General features: G+C 36.4%; 1 protein-coding gene across 2 annotated transcripts; it reads right to left on the bottom strand.

Annotated features, from left to right (window-relative positions):
* Positions 1 to 53: 53 nt before the first annotated feature.
* Positions 54 to 27769, bottom strand: Incenp (Inner centromere protein). Of its 2 annotated transcripts, none has more exons than XM_053764231.2 (22): positions 27581 to 27769; positions 27292 to 27415; positions 26406 to 26620; positions 25030 to 25141; positions 24362 to 24490; positions 23080 to 23211; positions 21628 to 21728; positions 21012 to 21081; positions 20147 to 20198; positions 18915 to 19173; positions 18529 to 18666; positions 17851 to 17953; positions 16923 to 17028; positions 16117 to 16201; positions 15426 to 15536; positions 14978 to 15162; positions 8506 to 8659; positions 7100 to 7236; positions 6322 to 6419; positions 4708 to 4838; positions 3472 to 3662; positions 54 to 2554 (listed from the first exon to the last, which is right to left on the bottom strand). In XM_053764231.2, the coding sequence occupies exons 1-21, from the start codon at positions 27659 to 27661 to the stop codon at positions 3474 to 3476; spliced, it is 2712 nt and encodes a 903-aa protein (XP_053620206.1). In that variant the 5' UTR covers positions 27662 to 27769; the 3' UTR covers positions 54 to 2554; positions 3472 to 3473. The 2 variants fall into 2 exon arrangements, with proteins under 2 accessions (XP_053620206.1, XP_053620207.1); XM_053764232.2 differs by having other exon boundaries at positions 26436 to 26620.

Raw genomic sequence — 27769 nt, 5'->3', positions numbered from 1 at the left:
GAATATTTCATTTTATTTATATTGTGTGAAATGTGAAGTAAAAAAACACAAGATTACTCCATGTAAATTTTTATTCTAACTTACGATCGAAATTGAATAACAGTCTTAATGTTAAAAAATAATCTAAAACACGTGATCGAGTCACAACACAAACGCTAGTATAATTACATGATTACCAAGTCACAGGACACATTCGCAGACACATGACGGCTATAGCAGTAATAATAATGAAATGTCTGTGTCGCGTCCGCAAACGCGTTGAGGCGCAGAATGTCTAATTTGCAAAATGTCCAATTTACAGAATATCCAATCGGGCATTTAGCGAACTAGACATTTTTCGAAATTGAACATTCTGCGCATAAACGCGCAAACATGTTAAAATCTAGATTCTATCTACAGAAAATTCTCGAAATAGACAATAATTTTTTTAAAACATGTGGCTTTCAAAAAACGTCTTGATATTAATTAAAAAATGATGTTCTCGCGTTTGTATTTAGCTTTCAACTCTGTGTGGAAAAATTAAGTATTATCATGTTATTGAATGGTACAATTTCCTTATGTCAAGACTATTTTAGACATAATAGACATCAAAGCGGGATTATAAACCTTATTAAAAATTCCACAGATTTCCGTGTGCAATTTATGAAAATAAATAAACGATAAAAGTTTTACAATAACGAAAGAATAAAATCGATAATATTACACATGTTAAATAGAGATACAAGGCAATAATCTCTTAACATAATGTAAAACATGTTACTAGTCGATAAATAGATATAATAAAGCAATCATTGGGAAGTTTACTTCATATATTAAACTACTTCATTATTAATTCTTTTAATTGCTAAGTTAAGGCTGCATAAATTAATGGATAATTCAGGCTACCATGAAACATGTCATTGCGTCGAGACGTTTTTTTACACGATACGGGAGACAGAGTGGTTGGACCAATGGGTTTCATTTTTAGTTCTTTATACATAAGAAATATATATAATATGAAAACTTCCCGTAAGATTGAACTAGCGCTTTCTTTCGGGCATTATAAACGGAGGTACTGAACCTCCTTGATCTTCTTGGTGGCTAGTAGTTCCCATAGACTCTAAGGGGCAAATGTCACCAGTGTTTTGTTTGGGTTTTCTGGGTCATGTTCTCATAATACGCTGTTGATTTTTGGAGTTGCTCGTTTTGCCTCTGTGAGAAAACCGTCATAGATTCTCCTAAGTTATTGGAGACACTGTTAATAAGTGCAGTGGTTTGGTTTGTGACTCGTGTTCAAGTGAAAATATCTTCCGACAAGAAAAACGTACCAATCTAAGCCCCCTGATAGCACGTGAATACCTGGACATCAGGAGCTCGTTGCTGGTGGTGATAGTTGGTAAGTGCCTTCTTTATATTGTTTTGGAAGTAGTGCGGTTTGACTTGCGGAAGTTTTCATATACAGAAATATAAAATGACCATAATTTATTTGGTCTGAACTTATGAACCTGAAGTTATCCTCCCCGCTTGGAAGGCCTATTTACACGGCCAACCACAAAGCATGTGGACATCAGTAACGTGCCACGTGTTGTGTATGTTTCGTGGTAGGCCTTCTGATTTAGGCATTTATCAAAATCATTTTTAGAGTGTGCTTTTAAAGTCAAAACTTAGTTTTTTAAATATAATTCAGAACATCGGAACGAGGACTTCAATAAGTGAATTTGCCGCGCTGATTTAGTGAAAGGTATTTTTTTCTTATAAAAAAAATTTAAATGTGTATTGAGCACAAAATAATAAAGAAAATAAAGATGACGTGCTATCGTAGCCAAATGAGATGGAACGTTATAATTTTATTTCAGATATACATCCATACAGTGTGTCAGAAAGGGAAGAAATTAAATGAGAGCTCTGTCTCCTGTTGGCTGGCAACACTTTTACAAGGTATAAGCAATGACAAACAATTTAGTTCGTCAAAAATCCGTTTCTCTTGACACTGTACTAAAGAACATTTCCATACAGCTGTCATACGAAGTGTCAGCTTGGGCGTTGTAAAACTTGGCACACGATAAGGGACAAAATATATTAACACTCATCATTCTCTTTCTTGTATGAGCAAAACAAAAGAAAGTCTAAGGTTTTCTCTGTCTACGGCGCATGACATCCAGCGCCCCTAGCGACGATTTTTGTAATCTGTTGATTTTTGTTAGATTGTATTTTATGAATTGTATCGTAATAGGCAATATGCCACTCTAATAATATAGGGAGCGGTTTTTAATTGTGGGTTTGTATTGTGTTTATTATACTGTGACTGTGTAGATCACGAAATCGGAATACAAGGCATCATTTATATTTTATATTAAAATGTCTATCGCTCCATAATTATGTATACTAATACGTCATTGAATATTCAAATTTGGCTAAAAAATCTATGCTATTTTATTGTCTATGGAAATCACAATCGTTACGCGATCGTAGCATCTCAACGGAACTAACACATAGTACTAATTTCACAATAAAATATATATACAGTCTGCCGCCAGCGACCCGATATGTTGAACCAACTGATGTCACGTCATTTCTGAAAAGGAAATTATAGTATAATGGAGAATCCGGTGAAGGAAAATTAAATATCCAACATGTCGCCAATAAGGCTGGCTGTCGCCGAGTTAGTTTAACGTAGTTCTTATTTATATTTCTATCCGTTGTTCAAATTTTAACTTTATATATTAATTTATTTATATAAGTACAATTGTAATCTGTGTGGTCAATTATTGAATGCATTCGCATCTAGGTACCTTAAGGTCACAACTGAAAATCAGTGCATTGCCTCTCCGGGTAAAAAAAATAGTACCGCTGAGTTGTGTCCTTTGTGTATTGCTGCAATACACTCTTGTCGTTTGTATTGTGTGTGTTATTGATATGAAGAATCTGTATGTGTTGTGTATTTTGTGTTGTGGCTACAAATAAAGATTTTATCTATGTATCTACCTATAAGGAAATTGTGACGAAACCTGGGTTCAAGTTGATGATTTTTAAGTTAAGTGTGTAAATGAAGAAGGCAATGGCAAACTATTCTATTAATATTGGCAAAAAGTAGTGTGTGATTTATTCCACGGGACGACCACGACCTTAATACTAGTATAGGGAATTTCTGTTGTTACTCTTTTTATCTATATAAAATGTAAAATAAAAATATATTAATTCCTACGTTAATCGCTGGACCGACTTTGATGAAATTTTAAATGAATGTTTAATGAAGTTACGTAGCTAATCATAGCACGACATTAGTGCTGTTACCACCCTATAGCGGGACATCTAATTTTATTTTTTGTCACACAAAATAGTTTAACAAAATAACACGTTAATATAACGGCTTAAATAAGTACAATGGCTGGTTGAAAAATCAAGAATGAAGTGCGAACAGCATGATTGACATTATTGACAAAGATAACAATATACTTTGAATAACAATAAAGCGTTTGGCACGAACAATACCTTCACTCGGCAACCTTGGGCAGCCTCTGCGGCGGCGTCCTCCAGACGGCGGAGGAGGTGCGCTTGAGACGGCTGCGGTCGATGCCGGGGAAGATCTCGCGCAGGTCGGGGCTGTGGCGCCGCACACAGAACAGCCGCTCCACCAGCGCCGCGCGCAGCTGCGTCTGCGTCGCCAGCTGCTGCTTGCGCGCCTGCGCAGCCCGGGGATTTCTCATGACTCATCACTACACTACACTACACTACACTACACTACCTAGTATAAAACGAATTCGCTTCCCAATCATTAAAACTATGCAACGGATTTCTATGTGGTATTTTTAAACCCCCAACGCAAAAAGAGGGATGTCATAAGTTTAAAGCTCCCAAACTGATGAACCGATTTCCGTTTCATGTTTTTTTTGTGTCTTAGATTTATCCCGAGTGTTCTTAGCCATGTTTCGTGAAAATCTGTTCAGCTCTAATTAAGTCGGGGATTTTTAATTTATCTAACAAATACACTTGTTTAGTAGATAATGTTTCCTGAGAAAAAATTAGGCAAATAATTCTAGTGAAATTATAAATTCGGAAATTTATGAGAATGTACGTGTGACATTTGTTACTCTTTCAGGCGAAATCTACCGGACGGTTTATTATGAAATTTGATACACTTATAGAATAACACATAGCGCAGTAGTTATGTTATATTTCTGTAATTTTATTCGGTACTCATAAATAATAGTGTTATTATGTCATAATTAAATAATAAATAAATAAATATATTAGGACAAATCACACAGATTGAGCTAGCCCCAAAGTAAGTTCGAGACTTGTGTTATGGGATACTAACTCAACGATACTATATTTTATAACAAATACATATATAGATAAACATCCAAGACCCGGGCCAATCAGATAAAGATCATTTTCCATCATGACCCGACCGGGGATCGAACCCGGGACCTCTCGGTTCAGTGGCAAGAATCTTACCACTGCGCCACCGAGGTCGTCAAATTCGACGACCTATGTGGCCTAATGTTTATCACGTCAGACTGCTGCACTGGGAGTCCCGGGTTCGATCCCCGGTGAGCTCAACATGAAAAATGAACTTTTTCAGATTGACCTGAGTCTTAAATGTTTATACATATATGTTATAAAACATAGTATCGTTACACAAGTCTGGAAGTCTTTGGGGCGAACACAATCTGTGTGATCAATCCGTACATAATTAATTAATTTACAATGAAATCAAGCACTCACCTTAGAAGTGCTCCAGGCTGGCACTGGCCTGTCCACAGCGTCCTCCTCCTCGTCGGAGTTGAGGTACTGGAAGCCGTCGCTCATGTACGCGGGCTCCAGCGGCGGCGGCGGCTTCAGCGGGGTGTTGTGCACTGTTGTGCAATGTTACGGTAACAGTGATAAATTGAAAATTATTAATAATTCGTAATAAAATTGAGAAATTAATCACATTTGTCAGTGATTATTCATAATTTAACCATAGTACCGGTAAATGTAATAAATACTCTATTTGTTCCCCTAATTTAATATTTTAATAGTTTGAAGCTCCGCTTTGTTTGGTCACAATACTAACCTAACCTAACCGACACAGCTAGGTTTGTGCAGGGGCGCTGTGCCCCTGTGCACCTCCTGCTGTCAAACTTGAATTTTTAACCTGTTGTACTAAAACCTTGGGTTTTACTTTATTTATTACTTTCACCAATAATATTAACAAAAACGTAGCTAATTATTAACAAAAACTAATACAAGTAATTTCAATTGATTATTAATATTTACCAAAACACGCGGTTATTATTAATAATGTTGTAAAATTATTAATAATTTTCAATTAATCAAACTTACCGTGACATATAAACTGTTCAACTTTTCATTCGCTACAACGCGACTATTGTTATTGTCTATCGGAATGTGTTAATCGAAGACGATGCTTTAAAATGACGTATTTATTTTCACAGACACACAAACAGACCAACAACACAGAGGACCTGGTACATGAGCTGCGTGCACTGTTACAACAGGCGTGGCGAAAAAAATCAGGGCTAATTTTATTTACGTGACCTTCAGCAGTTTTGTTGAAAAAATATCTTTACTATAATAATCAAGTGCCCAAGTCTTTTTTTTAAATTAAAAATAGAATGAAAGTATCGTGTGTCTCATTGTTATTTTATTTAATTTTTATTTTATTACGGAATAACAAACAGTTACAAAATAAAGTCTTAATTAAAATATATATATATATTAAATATGTATGTGTAGATAATTATGTAACTGATAATTATAATGTTTAACGTTATTCACAGATTAATTAAATTCTTAATAAACAAAAAGTTGCCACTAGAGGTCAACTGTGTGTTTAAAATGCGTTCTTTTTATTGTCCATAATTAAATAACTTTGAAAAATATTATCTTAAATTCACACAACAGCATTATTGTATATTATTTGATAAATTCTATCTAAGTTCTGATACTTGTCGATAGAAGTTTGTATGAAAATCATGTCCGATGATGGAAATTAACGCATGTGAAGTCGCGGGCATAAGCTATTATATAATACGGCGGTAATAAATGTCATTCTCGCTAGATATCAACGTCTTAAGCCCTCATTTCGCGCTCGCGAATTTCACCTTTGCTTTTTCAAACATAATAAAACTCAAAGTTGTTAAACTAATGAATATTGCCCAAAAAAAAAAAGACTACGATTTTGAACTTTATACGTATGAACACAAAGACGAAATACGCCAAAGCGACATTTAAATACGACGTAAAGAAATAAATACATCCTATCGCAATCTAGTAAGTAAAGATTTAAAATATTTCTCTTTTTAAAGATTATAAAAATAATATAATTTAACTCACTTCTATCTTCCATCTTCTGTTTGATCCTGTGTTTCTCTAAGTACTCTTTCTGTCTCTTTTCAATTTCTTTAGCCATCAACGCTGCCTCTTTCTTGGTCCTGTCGAAAGAGAATCGTGCATGGATTTCATCGCGTCACGTTGCTTAGAATTCGAGATTATTGACAAAATAATAAGGGCACAACCGATAGAAAACCGAGAAATGTGAGACTCACGAAAGTAATAAGATACAGAGCGGAGGCACGAAATGAACGCGGGCGAAGTCGCGGGCAAAATCTAGTAAAACCGAGAAATGTGCGACTCACCAAAATAATAAGTTACGAGCGAACGAACGCGGGCGAAGTCGCAGACAAAAGATAATAAAACAAGGTAATGTGTGACTCACCAAAACAAGTAACCGAGCGTATCTACAAAACAAATGCGGGTGAAGTCGCGGGCAAAATCTAGTAAATCCGAGAAATGTGCGACTCACCAAAATAATAAGTTACGAGCGAACGAACGCGGGCGAAGTCGCAGACAAAAGGTAATAAAACAAGGTAATGTGTGACTCACCAAAACAAGTAACCGAGCGTATCTACAAAACAAACGCGGGTGAAGTCGCGGGCAAAATCTAGTAAAACCGAGAAATGTGCGACTCACCAAAACAACAGGTTACGAAGCGGACGCCCGTCGAAATGTACGCGGGCGAAGTCGCGGACAAAATCAATGAAACCAATAAAAGTGTGATTCACTCAAAATAACATGTAACAGAGCGCAGACACGAAACAAAGCAACAACTCACGCCTCGGCCTCCTCCAGCTGCCGCCGCCGCGCCGCCTCGCGCCGCAGCTCCTCCTCCAGCCGCTGCTTCACTCTCAGCTCCTCCACGCGTCTTCTCTCCTCGATCTCCGCTGCCTTGCGGGCGTTCTCCTGCTTCTTCTGTACAGAGTTTCCTTAATTTCTTTATTTTCATTTCCATATGCCATTCACACGACACACATTCAATTATAATAGTAGACTAGCTTTTGCCCGCGGCATCACCCGCGTGAATTTCATAGCAAAATCTCAGTAATTTTCTTATCGCGTATTTACCGGGATGAAATGTATCTAATTTTCCTACAGGACCATCCTCATTTTCCGGGATTAAATGTCTATAAAATGGGGAACGGGAACCTGACCATTTACCGGGATGAAATATATCTAAGATGATAACCCGGTATATAAGGTACCTACATACCAAATTTCAAGCAATCGGTCCAGTAGATTTCGAGTGATGCGCGTTCAGACAGACAGACAGACAAAAATTTCCAAAACTATATTTTCGTCATCTATATCAGTAACTAAGTATATTCCATGAAGAATTTAAAAAAATATATACAATGTATAAATTTGGCCTTTCTTCAATTTTATTATATGTATTGATTAGTAGCCAAGGGCTGTAAGACATCAATTGCAACCCGAGATATTCAGCCTATAGTTCGAGGGTGCAATTGATGATTACACCCGAGCTAACGACTCTGCTTTACATCTAGATTGTGAGGTATAAGTACTTTTGCGCGCGATTTCGCCCGCATGATTTATGCTGCGAAAGCGGAATACAATTTTTCATCCCCCATATAGTCGATTGGGTTTAAAAAAAATCTACCTTATGTTCGAACGGGAGTCTTTAACTATATGTATATTAAATTTCATCAAAATCGGTCCAGCGATTTAACCGTGAAAGCGAAACAGACAGACTTTAACATTTATAATATTAGTATGGATTCATAAAAACACATACAGATAACAATATTCACGCTGTTCTCTCATTAGTCTCGGGATAATTATTCTGTGTTGTCTCGTTCTTCCAATGTTAAATATTGAAAAGAGAGAGAGAGAGAGACGACACAAAGATAAACTACTCCAAGCCTAATCAGAGTATTAAATTTTTATTAATACAACGATAAGGTGAGAAAAACGTTAAAAAATATGTATAAATAAACACAACAAACAACACAAAAATATTACACATATGCATTTTTTTTTGCTCATGTTTTGGACTAAACTTCTAACAAGCAAAACCTCTGAAAAGTCATTCTGTCCATTCATTTCTATCGTTAAGAAAAATATCTGTTTGTTCCGTTCCACTAATATCTATTAGTAGAACAGAAAACCATTCTCGGATTGATTGGTGCAAAATAATAATAATAATAAATAAATCCGACGAACCCGCTCGGCCTCCTGGATCCTGTGCAGCTTCCCCAGCTGTGCGTGCGCGCGCTTCTCCTCGCGTCCGCGCGCGGCCGCGCTCAGCTGCGCCGCGCGCTCCCTCTCCGCCGCCGAGCGCGTCGCCGCCGCCGCCGCCATCTTCTCTTCACGTTTTCTACAAAACATCAATACATAGTATAAAACTAGTACATAGTACTTTTCTTTTAATTGTTTGTGGGTTTTTATACCTTCACTTGCTTGTTGCTTGTCATTGAAGAAATACAAAAATTCATACAGTTTTCTCCAATTTTATTTCTTATTTTATTTAAAAGCTTCGTTTCCATTTATTAACATGGTCCTAGAACAAGCCGGATAATAAATCAGTAAAATCCTGTGGAATCAAACTTGGAAACCAAGAAACAAGGAGAACCGGCTATTTGCCTATTAGTAAATAAATAAATAAATAATAAATAAATAAATAATTTAGCCCGCAGATTCGCGCGTTGTAGCAAGGATGTTAAGGTGACACTTTTTAAAGCTTACTGTCAGTCCTTCTACACGTGCAGTCTGTGGGCGGACTATACGCAGCGCGCATACAACGCTTTGCGCGTTCAATACAATGACGCGTTCAGAATATTGTTTGGGCTGCCGCGTTTTTGCAGCGCGTCTAAAATGTTTGCCGACGCCAATACTGATTGCTTCTATGCAATTATTAGAAAGCGATGTGCGGCTCTTTTAATGCGATTACGTTCCAGCTCAAATAATATTATCCGTGTCCTAACCGACCGATGGGACTCCCCATTACTGTCTCACTGGATTCGTCTTCACACCACGGTGGATGTACAAATACCGGTGACCAGGGGGTGGGATCCTAGCTGGTAGGACGTACTGTTTTGTGTCTTATGTGTGATATTTTTGGATAAGTACTGTTTTCTGTTACTAACACTAGTTTTAAGTTACTTTGTAAATTACTAACAATATATGGATTACGTCCGAAATAAACATTTATTTATTTTATTTATTTATTTAAGTCTGTCCCTATATATATAGTCGTATTCCTCACGGCTGAGGCTCGTGGTCATTACGTGGAATTATACGCACACAACAACTTTCTTGGCATTAGTAATGGAGTGGTTTGCCATTGCCTTCTCCGTTTCACACACAAGTTAATAGTCAACCAGTGTGCAGGTTTAGGGATTTACGCTCCGGTACCGGATTCCCCTTCATCCTACGGCCGCACGTTGAAGATATTCCCTTTCCCTAAGTTTTCTTGATGTGTGGCTGATTTGGAGGATTAAAGGAAGTGGTGTTTTTGTTTAGAGACCTTTTTATCAATCGGGATGTGTTAATATTTTGTTACCCACTGTTAAGACCTTTAGCCTCTTTCTTAATATTTTCTTTTAATTGTTTGTGGGTTTTTATACCTTCACTTGCTTGTTGCTTGTCATTGAAGAAATACAAAAATTCATACAGTTTTCTCCAATTTTATTTCTTATTTTATTTAAAAGCTTCGTTTCCATTTATTAACATGGTCCTAGAACAAGCCGGATAATAAATCAGTAAAATCCTGTGGAATCAAACTTGGAAACCAAGAAACAAGGAGAACCGGCTATTTGCCTATTAGTAAATAAATAAATAAATAATAAATAAATAAATAATTTAGCCCGCAGATTCGCGCGTTGTAGCAAGGATGTTAAGGTGACACTTTTTAAAGCTTACTGTCAGTCCTTCTACACGTGCAGTCTGTGGGCGGACTATACGCAGCGCGCATACAACGCTTTGCGCGTTCAATACAATGACGCGTTCAGAATATTGTTTGGGCTGCCGCGTTTTTGCAGCGCGTCTAAAATGTTTGCCGACGCCAATACTGATTGCTTCTATGCAATTATTAGAAAGCGATGTGCGGCTCTTTTAATGCGATTACGTTCCAGCTCAAATAATATTATCCGTGTCCTAACCGACCGATGGGACTCCCCATTACTGTCTCACTGGATTCGTCTTCACACCACGGTGGATGTACAAATACCGGTGACCAGGGGGTGGGATCCTAGCTGGTAGGACGTACTGTTTTGTGTCTTATGTGTGATATTTTTGGATAAGTACTGTTTTCTGTTACTAACACTAGTTTTAAGTTACTTTGTAAATTACTAACAATATATGGATTACGTCCGAAATAAACATTTATTTATTTTATTTATTTATTTAAGTCTGTCCCTATATATATAGTCGTATTCCTCACGGCTGAGGACATGTTTATGTTTGTACAATGATATCATATGCGTCCTAAGTTAGTTTAAGTATAATTTTCAAACTTAGTAGGTAACGTAGCCTAAAATTTAAATCTTGTTGTTTTGTTTACTTTTTATTTGTATCGATTCCAGGTCGACAACACCCGAATTCCAAAATGGTCGATGAAAAGGCTTTAATTAGGAAGCGTGCCAGTTTTAAAGGGCGTTTGACCATATTTATCAATTATTTAAATTCACTGACTGATGATGAAAGTGGTAAGCGCAGTGTTACCAGTTCTGAGTCCAGGGAGTTACAATTGAGAATTGGCAAAATCGAGTTGTTGTATGAGCAGTTCGATCAGGTACAGGTACAATTAGAATGTATTAGTGAAGATGAAACCGAACAATTTAAGTATCGATCTGAGTTTGAATTTTTATATTTTAAGGCATTGTCTACAGCCCAGGAATTGCAAACCTCAGGTTCAAGAGTTGTGTGTTTTGCTCAAGGAAGATTTCTGTAGTAAAGACTATGATTACCGCTTAGCTGCTGAAATTCGTTCTCGTACGCAGGGTGAACGCGAAAATATAATTGTCTATATCTCTATTATGCATGGTTTATTCGCTCGTCTTTCGAAACCGGTCTCAATGGAAGAAAAGTTAGACATTCTTTTACATAACATACGTCCTTGTTATGCTAATACTATCGCGGCTTCACCGGAGATTAAGACTATCGATGAATTGATATCTATATGTCGTAATTATGAAAATATTCAGTCTAGATTCTCTCTCTCTTCACGAACCTTCTTCCATAACTACTAGTACTATTGCTCCTGAATTCGCTTATAATTATAATTCTTCTTTCCCTAAATTTGATAAATTTAAAAATAATCAATATGGTAAATTCAATTCATTTAATAAGTCTTACACAATTACTACTGGTAATAAAGTTAATTCTATTGACGCAACTCAAACATCTAAAAACGAAGTGGCTGCTCTATGTACTGAGTCTTCTGGATTTGTGTATTGTCCAAGATGTAGGTCTAACTCACACTCACTTGGAGTTTGCAAGCAACCTCGATTTTTGATTTGTTTTAAATGTGGTAAAAAGGATGTTCGCTACCCGGAATGTCCAGATTGTCATAAAATGGAACAAATTAATAAGGTTAAGTCAAAAAACTAGACAAGTTCGATTGGAGTGATCGTTCAAAGGAATGGGAAAGTTGGCTTACTTTTATTAGACAATTTTCTGCTTTTAATTCCGTTGCTTCAATCGATAACAATTGTCTAAATAAAGCTAGACCTTATGTAACTATAAGCATTCTTAATGAGTCGTTTATAGGGCTACTTGATACAGGTTCTTGTGTAACTATTTTAGGGAATGGGTCTCATTCAAAGTTAATTGATATGGGATTCCAATTGATTGAGACTGATAATACTCAATTCGTTGGTGCTGGTGGCCATAAATTAAGTTCAATTGGTCAAATGGCACTTCCTATACTATTTAAAAATCAGTGTCATCAATTGTTTGTGCATGTAGTTCCTGATATTCAATATTCCCTCATATTGGGTATAGATTTCTGGCGTACCTTGGAGACTAGCTCGCGGGGGTGTCCGTCTTTCAGTTTTCAATTTTGAAATTAAGCACCGTAAAGGCAAGGACAATATTGTTCCCGATAGTTTATCACGATCCGTTCCTGTAGTTGCTATTGATTTATCTAACAATGGATCGAATGAGCCGGTTCTTAAAACTACTGACTCTTGGTTCTTAGATATTTACAATGGTTGTTTACATTCTCCAACAAGTTTTGTTAATTATCGTGTTCTAAATGGTAAACTATACCGTTATATTAAATCTATTAATCCTCTTGCTAGGGAATTTGAGTGGAAAGAGGTTATTCCTTTAGAGTATCGCCAAGACATAATTTTTAGTAATCATTGTGAAGCGAGCTCTGGTCATTTTGGTATTTTTAAAACTTATAAACGCATATCTTTGAATTATTTTTGGCCTAGTATGCAAAAAGACGTTAGTAATTTTGTAACCTGTTGTAATGTATGTTTGTCTTATAAATATCCGAATCATGCTACTTTAGGAACTATGGGACGTCCAAAGAATTGTAGTTGTCCTTTTCAGAAAACAGAATACATTTTTATTGGTCATAACATGCTGTTTTTCTAAATATACGATGTTATTTCCAATACGTCGTGCAACAGCTGATATAATATGTAATATTTTAGAAGATAAAATATTCCTTGTTCATGGTATACCTAGAGTACCATAATAATGGATAATGGTAAACAATTTATCAGTAACACGTTGAAAAAATTATTTTCTACTTATAAAATACCTAATATTTATTACACTCCTTTCTATATTCCGCAAGTTAATATGGTTGAACGGTATAATAAAACTGTAGTTACAGCTATTTCTACATTTATAGATAACGACCACAGGTCATGGGATACTCAGATTCCAAAAATTCAATTTGCTATAAATAGTGCTGTTAATGAGGTAACAGGCTATTCACCATCATTTTTAGTTTTTGGTCGTGAACTGGTGACTTGTGGTTCTCATTATTCAGATGCCGACCTGGAAGGTCATATTGTATTCACACCACGCGATGTTTACGCGGAAAATTTTGGTTACTTGAGTAAAATTTTTGATAAGGTCTATGCCTCCTTGATTAAAGCTCACGCAAGAAATAGTACTTATTATAATCTTCGTCGGAAGAACATAGATTTCAATGTGGGTGATATTATTTGGAGGAAAACATTTTACCAAAGCGATAAGGGTAATAAATTTTGTAAAAAAACTAGCACCTAAGTTTATAAAATGTCGCATAATCGGGAAAAAATCGAAGTTGGTTTATGAATTGGAGGATATGTGTGGTAATAAATTAGGATCTTGGCATGTTAAAGATTTTAAGTTAACTTAAATGTTAAGTAGCGGATTTTATTACGAAAAATCCTTACCTAAAAAGGGGGGTATGTAACACTTTTATGTTTTAACGTTTTATTTTTTTATTTTCATTTCGGAACTCTTTCATTCTGTTTGTCTATTATTTTGGTTCTTGATAATGTCTTGTCATGATTTTGTACGTCAAACTGAAAGATTGGTTGATTATATTCTAATGTGTAAAGATTAAAATAAATTTTAATCTCCTATTTATCTATTAAGATAGATCTGTAATTAATTATAGGATCCCCAAATATTTTGTGTAAGAGCTACTTTTATTCTTTGTTATTATAGAAGCTGTTATTTTGTTAAAATATAGTTTTATGTAAAAAACCTCATCATAGATAAATATTATATGTAAGTAAATCACCTATAATATCTTATCTATTTACCTTCCCTTTATTTTAAATAGCGTGTTGCTAATTACTAGCATGCAAATACTTTCTTCCCATAGGGATTTACGCTCCGGTACCGGATTCCCCTTCATCCTACGGCCGCACGTTGAAGATATTCCCTTTCCCTAAGTTTTCTTGATGTCTGGCTGATTTGGAGGATTAAAGGAAGTGGTGTTTTTGTTTAGAGACCTTTTATCAATCGGGATGTGTTAATATTTTGTTACCCACTGTTAAGACCTTTAGCCTCTTTCTTAATATTTTCTTTTAATTGTTTGTGGGTTTTTATACCTTCACTTGTTTGTTGCTTGTCATTGAAGAAATACAAAAATTCATACAGTTTTCTCCAATTTTATTTCTTATTTTATTTAAAAGCTTCGTTTCCATTTATTAACACCCACCTATTTAACGGTATTCTTCCATTTCCTTTTAATTACATTTTCTAAAATTAAAGTCTGTCATTTTTGTAACGAAGTCATTTTTGTTATCTTTTCCTTACTAGTTTAGAATAAATGTGACATGGTACACGGGTAGAATATAACCTGGTGTAAATTAGACGCCTTAAAATGAAAAAGATCAAATAATCCGTAAACAACGTTTATATTATTGATATATTATTATAATTTGCCAGTCAGAGAAATAATATATTGATATATTATTTAAAAAGTGCTTAGATTTATAACAATGAAGTTATTATAATCATAACAAGATGGCTTGCTTATAAGTTATTATAAGCAAGCCTAGTTATAGATTGGCTATCCATCACTATATGGTACTTTTTACCCCGAGATTCCCACGGGAACGAGGCCCCGGGGCGCAACTAGTTTAGAATACGACGTGAATAAAACTTAAGGGCTAAATGTAGGCTACTTTTAGTCACAAGCAGAGTCGCTAGTTGAAAAATAAAAATGTTAACTAACCGTCTCTGCTGTTCCCTTTTGGCTTCCAACAAAGCTTCCTTCTTCTTCCTGGCATCTTCCTTCTCCCTCTTGAGGCTGTCTTCCTCTCTCGCTCTGTTGACGGCGCTGACCTTGGAAGCGGAAGCTGGGACAGTTTTGACAGGAACTGGGACGTTGGCGCGAGGCTTCGAGGCCGAACTCGAGATCTGTTGGAAAAAACACATGCTTACGTATATTATAATACAAAGTACTCTGCCGCGTCTGTCTATTCGCGATAAACTCAGAAACTAGTGCACGGATTTTCTTGCGGTTTTCACCAATAGAAGAAGCTGATCTAACTTGTCTCAATTAAAACGAATTGTTTATTTCCAGAGAAAGAGGGAGAGAGAGAAAGAGGGAGTGAGGGAGAGAGGGAGAGAGAAAGAGGGAGTGAGAGAGAGAGGGGGGAGGGGGGAGGGAGAGAGAGTACCTGTATGGGATTTCCGCTGAAGATTAGGCTATTCATTTTGCTGAGGGTCTCCGCTGACAGAATGACTTTGGACACTTTGTCTGGAGGCGTTTGTGTCTCCACGTCCTCCTCCTGTAATAACATGTTTTTATTGAAAGAATGATGGCCCAGTGGTTAAGATTAAGACACCAGCCTGTGAATAAATAAGTTCGGGATTCGAATCCTACTTTACGACAAGAATAACATACAGACGCAACATACATTTTACTAACACAAAAAAAAACTAGTAGTGTGCGTGCAATAGGCGAAGGCTCAGTGTTTTAAAGTCTGCCTGTCTGTTTGTCACGGCTAAACCGTGGGACTGAATTTGGTATGTATTTAGATAAAAAACCCCGTCCAAACACATTATACTTTTTTCAAAATAACTATAACGCGGATGAAAAATTAAAAGTTATGTGGAACAGACATAATTTTCACTCAATCGATCGCAAATCAGTGGCTTCGCCCGCGCGCGTGATATTCGCAATTCACGCGGGCGAAGCCGCGGTCAATAGCTAGTCTTCTATAAATAAAATTGATAAATTAAAGTGACATTTTGATTATCATGTTTTATTACGTGAACGCATTTATAGTAGGTACATCGGTGTAACTTATAAAAGTGGTACGTTAGCACTGTAACACGTTAACTTGAGCTTGTAAATGAATAAAATACCTTTTTAGCCATGGCCCTGGTTTTGGTCCGCGTCACCCTCGACGCCAATTCCTCAAACTGCTGCACTCTTTCCTTCACCGCTGACCTGTATTTTTATTTTACATAATTACATAAATACATTTTTTTTATACATAAGATTTTAACGGCTATATGGAAATATAGCCTATATATATGTAACATCAAACAGATAGCGTCAAAAATTGTTTTTCACAAGATAGGGCTAACTGTCCAATTTTGTGATCACTGTGCTAGAATAGGTGCGGTGGTGGTGTAATGGTTAAGACGCCCATAGACAGATCGATAGGTCCCAGGTTCGAATCTTACTCATGCCACACAAGTTTGTATACCAATTTGACTCATGTATAGTTTTCATCGACCACCACTTGCTTCCGGTGAAGGAAAACATCGTGAGGAAGCCTGCACACTGGTTGATTATTAACTTGTGTGTGAAATGGAGAAGGCAATGGCAAACCACTCCATTACTAATGCCAAGAAAGTTGTTGTGTGTGTTTCATTCCACGTAATGACCACGACCCTCAGCCATGAGGAATACGACTATGAAGAAGAAGTGCTAGAATAAGTGTTTGTAATAACGGTGTTAGTGGTCACCGTTTTCGATTTAATAGACTGTGACTGATAACTAAAATACTTTGCAATAAATTCCTTTATCTAGTGTAGAATAATTTGAAAAGAGTTTTTTTTAGTTTTCGCTAATAAAAGTGTGCAGTTAACTGTGCCATATGTCTTAACGAGACTCAGTAAGAACCTTTTTTTATTGAATATTTATTTAATATAGTTTTACTCACGTGGGCTGCGGAATGGGCACGGGTTTGGGCGGGGTGCGCTCTACAACGTCGCTGTTGTCTTCAGTCATTATTGAGCTGTCCTCGCTTATGTTCACTTCCTTTGGCTCTGTCAACAAGTGTGCCACTATTGTAGTACATTCGGTGTCAAAATTATCATCGATCGATTTTTCGTGAAACATAGGCAACATTAAATAGTGTCGTTACAAAATAATACAACCAAAACTATCTGAAAAACAAAGGAAAGATATACCCATATCTTTTAGATAGAAATACGTGGAGAATATAACCAGGAATAACAGTTTTTTTTTTTAGTTCTAACTCCGGGCTTCGCGGCTTCACAGCCCCCAGCGCAACCGGGAACATGCAGAGGTGAGAGAAAAGTTTTTTTTACAAAAATTTCATTTTTGCCACACACTTTTTGTCGTCAGAGAGATCTTATGGCATTTAACGCCTGACAAAAAAACCTATGTCCATGATGTAAACCGTTGAGGAGTTTCCTCGTTTGGAGCCGATCCGGGCTGCACCATCTACATTATAATGCATTGTCATGGAAACTAAAACGACGTGGGAAATTTCAACAACTGGAAGTAGGAGAAATCTAACTTGCAAGATTTGATTACAGACAGACAACGCGACAGGTGAAACTAAATAAAAAACTTGTAAAAAATATAGATATAAAACACTGTTAGTTATCAAATTCAAAAATTCAAATCATTTAATCACAAATTAGACCTTCACAGGCACTTTTTCACGTCGATTTTTACATTAAATTTAAAGTCATTTCTCACAAGCAACAAACTACTGGCATTTCGGAACGACCACGACTGAGAAGAAATGCCGAAAGAAACTCATTTGAACAGTGTTGGTCCCTATCACATTACAATACGAAAGAGGGCCTAGATATCGTATAATAACTTGATAATTTTACCTTTATCAAGCACGACGGTACAGTCCATGACGGCGTTCTGTTTCTCCAACACTATCGTCTCCCGGTTGAAAGGCTCGATCACAACTGTGGCGTTCATGTTCACCTGAAAGTATATTTCTCTGTCATAATTGTAGATATAAGTATGTATATGTAAGTTTATATATATTGGTATGTATATATTAAGTATATATGTATGTAATTTTAAGTAGGTTTATTTTGTCTTGTTTGTATTTGACGACCTCGGTGGCGCAGTGGTAAAGTATTTGCCTCTGAACCGAGAGGTCCCGGGTTCGATCCCCGGTCGGGTCATGATGGAAAATGATCTTTTTCTGATTGGCCCGGGTCTTGGATGTTTATCTGTACATGTATTTGTTATAAAATATAGTATCGTTGAGTTAGTATCCCATAACACAAGTCTCAAACGTACTTTGGGGCTCGCTCAATCTGTGTGATTTAATGCAATTAAATCGTCTATCTATATACTATATTTTATAACAAATACATATAAAGATAAACATCCAAGACACGGGCCAATCAGAAAAAGATCATTTTCCATCTTGAGCCGACCGGGGATCGAACCCGGGACCTCTCGGTTCAAAGTCAACTACTTTACCACTGCGCCACCGAGGTCGTCACATGGGTGGATCGTGATATTAGTATTGGATGGTAAAAACTCACAAGATCGTTGGGTGTAACTGGCGCGTGGTTGTACACGCCATTCGGTAGTACGACAGTCTTATCCATGTCTATGGTCACCATTGTGTCCAATTTCTGGATAACTCTTGTTTCGTCCAACGCGTTCGCTGTTTCTGGTTCCTGTTGGATGTTTCATATTTTAATAGTTTAGTGCAAACGGTATCCAACTAATATTATAAATGCGAATGTTTGTGAGGATCTATGTGTGTATGATTGTTACCCTTTCACGCAAAATCTACTGGACGGATTATTGTGAAATTTGATACACGGGTAGGATATAACCTGGAACAACACATAGGGTACTTTTTAAACCGAAATTCCCACGGAAGCGAAGCCCCGGTGCGCAGCTAGTTTAAAATAAAACTCACCACAACTTTAGCCTCAGGCGTGGCCTCTCGTTTGTCACTAACTGGTATTCTTGACTTAATTTCTTTATTTTTATTCTCCTTTTGAGGCACTTTCTGTGGTAGTATAGGCGATTGTGGTTCCGATACACGTTCCTCTTTTAACACAGGTTCTGGTTCTATTTGTTTTGGCTCTTCCACTGGTTTCGGTTCTTCCGGTTTCGGTTCTTCCGGTTTCGGTTCTTCCGATTTCGGTTCTTCCGGTTTCGCTTGTTCTTTTTCACTGTGAATTTATAAAATGTCACTGCATTTTTCTATATAGCGGCAATGCTGCCAACCTTCTGGCATGGAGTTCGTTTTCTAGCTTTTATGATATGACTATGGAACTATTCACGATTTTGAAAAATAGTAGTAAGAATGGTATTTAAATCATTTACTGAATATTAAAATTATTTATTTTATTTACTTTTCCTATAATGTATGTAATTGATTGTTAATTTGTGATTATTGTAGCTTTTAACGCCTGAAACACAGGGTGATTATTAACATCCCAGTTCAGGCACCTTATTAACGTGATTTGTCCCTGTTTGAAATAAAATGAAATGATATTTATTAAATAAACATAAAATTGTTACAATGCTTATACAATTGGTCCCACACTAGGCAACATTCATGTTTGTCTATTATTTTCTTTTCTTTTTGTTCTAAGCTATTTATAACTTTTTAATTTACAAAACAAGAATCTGTAATTGGCATTAAGTTTAACACTGTAAGATAAAATTTTGTTCAAGCGCTGTCGATTCTATGATAAATAAATAAAAAAATAATTTGTGATCCTTTTATTTAAATGCTTTTTCTGTTAATTATTATCCTTAAGAATTGAATTGAATAAAAACATTTAGGAAACTACAATTGGGTAGCACGTCAGAAACACGGTAGGAACGCAGTCCTAAGTTGACAATATCCCAGCAATAAACTTAACCCTTACACGTTTTAAATGTCTTTGTTAAGTTTCTTATAGGCTCACTCTCGTGAGCGAACACCATATCAACCAGTGTGTAGGTTTCCCTACGACGTTTTCCTTCACCGGAAGCAAGTGGTGGTCTATGAAAAATACTATACATGAGTCAGATTGGTATAAATGTGGCACGAGTAGGAGTTGAACCTTATGGTTCACAGGCGGGCTTCTTAACCATTACACCACCACCGCTTCAAATATGTAATATACTTATTTTCAAATATTACAAAAGACTCACGCAGCTTTTTGTCCTCTTCTTGTTCGTTTCGGTCTTGGTTTATCTGGTGTCACTGTAATCAAATCAAATCATTTTTATTTGCTTATATAGGGTAGGTTAATACAATATCCACATAATGGTTTAGAACAAGCCTATTTAGCCGTTGTCAACAGCATGCAATAATAATGGCATATTTAAAAAACTATAAAATGACATCAGATTAAATTAAGATAAAATGTCACTTACAATCTACACGTATGTTAATTAATGTCATTGCAATCCAAAAAATCTTTGATGTAGAGGAAAAACATATGAATAAACAAATAACTGTTCCGTTATAACTTTCGTGGTTTAAAACGTCTGGTCCGTTCGAAATAGGGGCAAGCCATGGCGGAAACGCCTTCCCACCCGTCTGCCTCAACCCCGCGTATCACATTATTTTTGTTATTGAAATAAGGCGTCTCTTCTGTGTTTTGAGACGTCCCATTTTAAGATATCACATGGTGTGCGAGATAAATAGACATCGGGAAATACCATTGGGCCACATATGGTTAAATTAAGTTAGGTATAACATTATCTAGTTGTCAGTTTCTTTTCAATTTGAACGGATAATGTATTTAGCAAGTAATTACTTTTGAACTTTCGCGTTGTATCATTATATACTAAATAACAGGTAATAAAATGCGCACATACCTTTTCTATTTCCCAGACGTATCGGACCTTGTTACAAAGGTAGCCCAGTGACCTTTGTAACAAGGTCCGAAACGTCTGGGAAATAGAAAAGGTATGTGCGCATTTAATACCTGTTGTTTAGCATATAATGTTCAGCAAGCGTTTAACTTGATACTACAATGTAATATGTACAAGAGATCATTATACAACTTACCATCAGCACTATTTACTTGTGTTTGTGTTGTGTCCTTTTCTGTGTCCGATGGGGAAGTCTCTGATACTTTCTGGATCAATAAAATATATGGGATAAAATATATATGGGAAATTAATGGATAGTTTAATTTAATGGTGTACATAACACAGGAAGATATTATAGTAGTTAGTACCTATTGATAAGATGGGTTAGATTCCTGCCCAAATCAAGATTACTTTCATCTCATTATATAATTTGGTTAAAACTAACGTGAGAACATCAGAAATATTAACGGCTAGCTGCGCCCCGGGCCTTCGCTCCCGTGGGAATTTCGGGATAAAAATTACCCTGTTTTATTCCTAGTTATATTCTCCCGTGTACCAAACTTCATAACAATCCGCCCAAAAGATTTTGCGTGAAAGAGTAATAAACATACATCCTCACAAACTTTCGCATTTATAATATTTTTATTTTTTTCGCATTTATAGTAGTATATACTTTTTTTAAAGAAACTGTGCCCTTTTACTGATGAAAATCAATTGTGGTGGTAAATAACATATCGCGTGTTTTAAAACGCAATTCATAAAGCATAAAGCGAGAGGGGCATGTAGCAAATTTTAAAAAATATTGATATTACCTTCTTAGCTCTAGTTCTCTTAGGTCGTGATTCGGCTACAGAGGGCGCGGGCGGATCGTCAGCGTCCCGGCGGCGGGAGCTGGCGCGGGCGGCGGTCACCACTTCACAGAGACGAGGTATTGTACAATACAATTTTATTCACATTATATCTTATTTTCCTTAGATATTATAAAACATGGTATTAACATGTCAAAGGTGAATATCTTTGTTTTACCAATTTGTAGTATATTATTACGATTCAGCGGATCATGGTACAGACAAATGAAATAATTAGCTGCAAAGCCGCGATCATGGTACAAACACTAAAGCTAGTAGGTAATGAGCTGTTCTGTATTGCAGCCGTTTTTGTAAAAACAATGGCTTCCGATACTGATAACAGCGCAGACAGTTTCCAAATGTCTGTGATATACTCGTGTTTGTAATTATTTACAAACACGGACCCGGCTGCGCTACAGAACAGCGACTGTCTGTATTTACGCCATCGGGAAAAAGCTAACGTGGAAGTGAACTCGTGGTCTTGAAGTCCTCTGCCGCGTCTGTCTGTCTGTTCGCGTTAAACTTAAAAACTACTGCACGGATTTTCATGCGGTTTTCATCAATAGATAGTGTGGTCCCTGGGGAAGGTTTAAGTGTATTATTTATTATGTTTTTACCCGAGAGAAGGCGGGAAGGGCCGCTAGTGTTGAATAAAATTGTTTTTGCGAAAAGCAATTGTTTTGTATACAACCCTTTCCGACTTTTCATATGACAACCAATACTTTATTTTTATTATAATATTAATTTATAAATGCAATATTTCAGGTAGCTGTCGAATAAACACAGCTTTTTCACTACCATAGTACTTAGTTGGGTGGTTCGCAGAGCGTTTCAACCGCTGCGACCGCTGCGGCTGCGCGGTCATTACAATCCGTAAATTTTCTTGAGGAAGGAATCATTTCCAAAATCAATCATTCATAAAATTGACATTACTACAGTATAGAGTAATTAATGAAAAGTCATATAGTAAAACTCATTCTTGACTTTGTTAAGATTTGAAAAATTGTAATGACAGCGCGACCGCAGCGGTCGAAACGCTCTGCGAACCACCCAGTTATGACGTCACTTTTATGTATCATTTAGTGTCGAATGTTTCCGTTGGACGAGTACAAAAATGTGTGTTTTTAGTCATATATTAGGTCCTTACATATGAAATTAACGTTTGGTATAGGAGGAACGAAAAGTCGAACATTTTTTAATATATTTATTTAAACAAAGTAAGTAATCAAGAGGAGAAATTTGTGATTAAACTGGCCAGTACAACAAAACGCCAATTTCATATGTAAGGACCTAATATTTGAAAGCATTATCATTATTACAGTATTTCCACTGGTGTTTCTATGAATATCCTTCGAATAGTCATCAAAACACAAAAAATTGTCATTGCATTATTGCAACACTTAAATATATACATACCAGGCGCGGCAGGCGGCGGCATTGTGTCTGTCTGTTTGCGTGTCTTCGTGTTCCGTCGACTGCGTCGCGATGTATCTTTTTCATTGTCATCTGTCTTCTCTTTTACTGTCTTCTCTGTTACTTTACGGGGTTCTATGAAAAGAAATGTAGTTTTTAAACTCCATAGGCTTTTAGTCCAGTCCATCTTTTATTAAGACTTCTCAATCTTGTCCGTCTGTCACTAGGGCGTATCTCATGAACTGTGATAATTAGAAACTAGAACATGTTATTATGATAGTAGATGATGTATTTCTGTTGCCACTATAAAAACTAATACTAAAAACAGAATAAAATTATATATTTAAGGGGGGCTTCCTTTTAGCAGACTTGATTTTTTTGCCGTTTATATAGATAAATATAAATAAATAATAAATATATTAGAACAAATTACATACATTGAGCAAGCCCCAAAGTTCGAGACTTGTGTTATGGGTTACTAACTCAACGATACTATATTTTATAACATATACATATATAGATAAACATCCAAGACCCGGGCCAATCAGAAAAATATCATTTTCCATCATGACCCGACCGGGGATCGAACCTGGGATCTCTCGGTTCAGAGGCAAGCACTTTACCAATGCGCCATCGAGGTCTCAATGAATCGCTACACGCCGCGTTCAAACGCTTGAGAAATTCACTTCACTGAAAATCTTTCTTGTAATGGCTCTTTGAGTGAATTTTATGAGAAAAACATTTTGCGAAAGGGACATTTTGCGTCTGAGCCTTTACATTATGTTTAGGTTCTGAATTGATAGCAGTTTGTAGCTATAAAAATATTGTGGCGACATCTACCACGCCACATAAAAAGCCGACCTAACGCAACGAATAACAAGCCACACAGGTGATCCAGGACACTACGGACAGATGGCACGACGGTCGACTCACTATGGACAGCTAACAAGCCTAGACCGCGCAGACAGTGCGTTTTCGATTGGAAGCATAAATACAACCTCCGACACGACACCGTCTGTCGCGTGCGGTTCCCCAGGCGCAACACCTAGCCTGGCGGGAAGATCTTCCCTGCGGTGGCGGTCGGGCATAATCACCTAGCTCCCTCTACAATATTGTATTATTTTTAATTTGACTTGGAAAATATTAAATAGAAACAGGGTTAAATATGACTGTGTTGACAATTTAAGATAGTCAACACTAACATAGAATAAGTTACCAATGGATCTTGGTTGTCTGAATAAATGATTTTTCAATTAATTTTCATTTATAAAAAAAATTAACTTACTTGGCACGGGCGCTGCGGGCGGCGGCATAGCAATCTCGTCCTTATTCGCTTCTTGTTTAACTTCAATATTGATTGGCAACGATTCTAAGTCCATCGGTTCAGGGGGCAGGGATACTTTCTCTTCTTTGACTACATTAGATTAGAAAACGATTAAATTAGAAAAAGGACTTCGATTAGATTAGAAAAAGATTGGTTGAGTAGATAAAGCGTGAAGAGGTAGGTAACAAACTTACTTTATATATATATAACATCAGTTAGGATGTTGCTTTTGACGTCATGACTATGAATGCATTCCGGAACACACAGAAATAAGACATGAATTACATGAATGCCCAAAAAAGAGTTGTTTTCAGGGTTCATATTTGTTTTTATGTTTCTTTATTCCATCCACTACTAGATGTTGCCCGGGGCTTTGCTCCCGTGGGCATTTTGACATAAAATATAGCCTATAGTAATCTTGGATAATGTACCTTCCTAATGGTGAAAGATTTCTTGAAATCGGTTCGGTAGTTTCGGAGATAACCCGCCTCAAACATACAACCCACAAACGCTTACCTCTTTATAATAATAGTATAGATAGTTCTTAAAAACCTTATTAGGTAATGAAGTGTTCAATCAAATTCGTTATTTATTTTGTGTGACAAAACTTGAGTGTTGAAGGAACTCACTCTGTACATTAGTGAAGTCTGGCTCATTCTCTTTGTCGTCCTCCTTGCGTCGTCGGCCGCGGGACTTTTCTGGCTCTTCGCGACGCATCTTCTGCGTCAAGTTTACATTCACCTGACGGGAAATATACAGAGTTAGTTATTTATTGAATACTGCGCCCTGGGGTTTCGCTCCCATGGGAATTTCAGCATAAAAGTGCCCTGTGTTATTTCAGGTTATTTTATACCCATATACCAAATTTCATAACAATCAATCCTGTAGATAATGCATGAAGAGGTAACAAACAAACTTACTTTCGCATTTATAGTATTAGTTGGGATCACACAGGCACCTTATTGCAACTGATACAATATGAAATAAACTTAAATATATAAATATGTATGGACAAATCACACAGATTGAGTTGGCCCCAAAGTAAGTTTAAAACATATCAGTATATCAGGCAGTCTTCAAAGTTCTTTAGTCAATTCAATAACATTAATTGATAACTTTATTTAAATTTTCACTTTGAACAATGAAATTTTTCAGTTCTATCCATTTGTGAAGTCTATAGACAAATGGAGCAGGAACTATTTTTGTTATTCAAAAATTTAAATATAACATGATCCTACCAATTACACTGATGTACACTTATACTAATTAATCTCACAAATCCTACTGATATATGATCTCAGTTTAATGCGTGTAACATAGGTTAAGAATTCTACTAAGAATTTATGGATTTTATGGTCTGACAAATAAAGAATTATTATTTTTTTTCCAAAGCCTGAAGCCTCGGGTCGAGCCTGATATATTTGGTGAAAAGCACGGGCATTTTACTAAGTGCAAACACACTTATGGTTTACGATGAAGATGATGAGAAGATCAATGAATTTTCTGAATATTATTAAAAAAGGCTTAAATTTCGTTGTTATTAATTGGCGAGTGTATGGGAGCAGTAGTTATGGGGGATTTGCCAGAATTCTCAGTGAAACAGAGGTATTTTTACGCGCGTAAGAAATCACAAGCTAAAGCTTAAATGCCATGAACAGATTTGGACTTAATTTGTCTAACTATACAATTCAATTTAGTTTAAAAGTATTCTAATTACAATAATCTACTAAAAACTACAGTTTGTCAGGAACATGATGAAATAAATAAAGGTCTCCTGTTAGCTGGCAACACTAGGTGTTTATCAATCTCAACCATTCTTAGGTAGCAATGGCAAAAAAACATAATTAAAAATATGTTTTCTTCCTTTTCTTGACAGACTGTTCTCCATAGTTATTAGTTATGATTAAACAAATCACTTAGCTAACTAATTAATGAAATTTTGCCCATATCTGTTCATAATAAAGCTCTCCATCACCCAGATAATTGAGCGAAATGAAAATTTTACCTGTTTACTAATAATGCTCTGAGCCTTTACCGAAGCGTTCCTCTTCTGCCGTTTATCCTGTTCGGGGCTGAGTAGCCCGTCCACCTCATTCTTATTGCGCTTGTTGGAGAGCCTCCGCTCGCTGTTGCTCTCTGAAGAGCTGCGGCTTTCTGTTGATTTGGATTTGCCGTTAGACAGCCGTTTCGGATTGTCCTCTGGTGTTTTTGTTGATTCATCTGCAATATATTGGATCATATACTCTATGTAGGTGGTGGAAACCTTAAAGGTAATTGTAAAATAATAATATGTGCAAACTATATCGAAATTCCCTATTTAATTTATCCAAATTGGAATAGATTACCAGAGGAAGTTGTTTCTGCACCATCAATAAATTCTTTTAAAAATAGACTTGACAAGTGGATTGAAGTGAACAATGTGTCACTGTTGTATATAATCTGAATTAATATAAAGTTATTAATTGATATCACTGATGAGACTTTTTATAGTGAAATATCTAGAAAATTTCAATGCTGATTGATATAGACACATCAGCTGCTGAAGTTGCCTGTCTATTACTTTATAAATAAATAAGATATTTAGGAGAAGAATAAGACCATATTACTGCACAGACACAATATATACTGGTCAAGAGTTTCCATGAGATCATATGTGACTGGAGGGTAAAGTATCATATTCACAATTTTTACATAATGCATATTTAGGTAGGTAGGTACAACAATTTAAAGGGCTATCGGGGAATTAGGTGCGAAATGGACCCAGAAAGGACTGGTCACCCGTCCGGTGCTTCCGCTGGCGTCCCCAACAAAGTAATAACAATGTATAGGATTGGAAACTTGTTGATGTCCTTATGACATAAAGTGTATTATTATATACACAAAATTCTTACCGTCATCCTCGTGAATGCTTTGCAGAGTCGTCACAAGGTTTTTATCCTTCTGCCCTTTCTCCCGCGTTTTCCGACGTCCATTCTGATATTCCTCTTCAAACTTATCAAAACATTCAGTTATAGCCTGCAAAACACACACTAAATTAACTTTCCAGCTTAAACACTCACTATAAAGCACTTTTTAAGACTTTAATGTACAAAAATGCACTAAAAACCACCGGCAAGTGATATCAAAACGATTTTTAAAACACCAAAATCCAAACGGGTTTTCAAGTTATTCAGTAGGTACCTTTAGGTCGTCATTGAAGTTTTTAGCGTACGCGATAGATATCTCATTTATTTTTGGAAGTAATTCATTAAAAATTGACATAATTGCAAGAAAAACTGCACTTTTACAAAAGTTTTCTAAATTTGACAAACGCCATAAAACACTACACGATCGAAAACCGTTTGAAATTGAAATCCAAGGCTGCCAACA

This window comes from Plodia interpunctella, chromosome 25 (genome assembly GCF_027563975.2).
Source record: "Plodia interpunctella isolate USDA-ARS_2022_Savannah chromosome 25, ilPloInte3.2, whole genome shotgun sequence".
Taxonomy (NCBI): domain Eukaryota; kingdom Metazoa; phylum Arthropoda; class Insecta; order Lepidoptera; family Pyralidae; genus Plodia; species Plodia interpunctella.
Note: the sequence above shows the minus strand (reverse complement) of the source record. Positions and strands in the feature narration are given on the sequence as shown.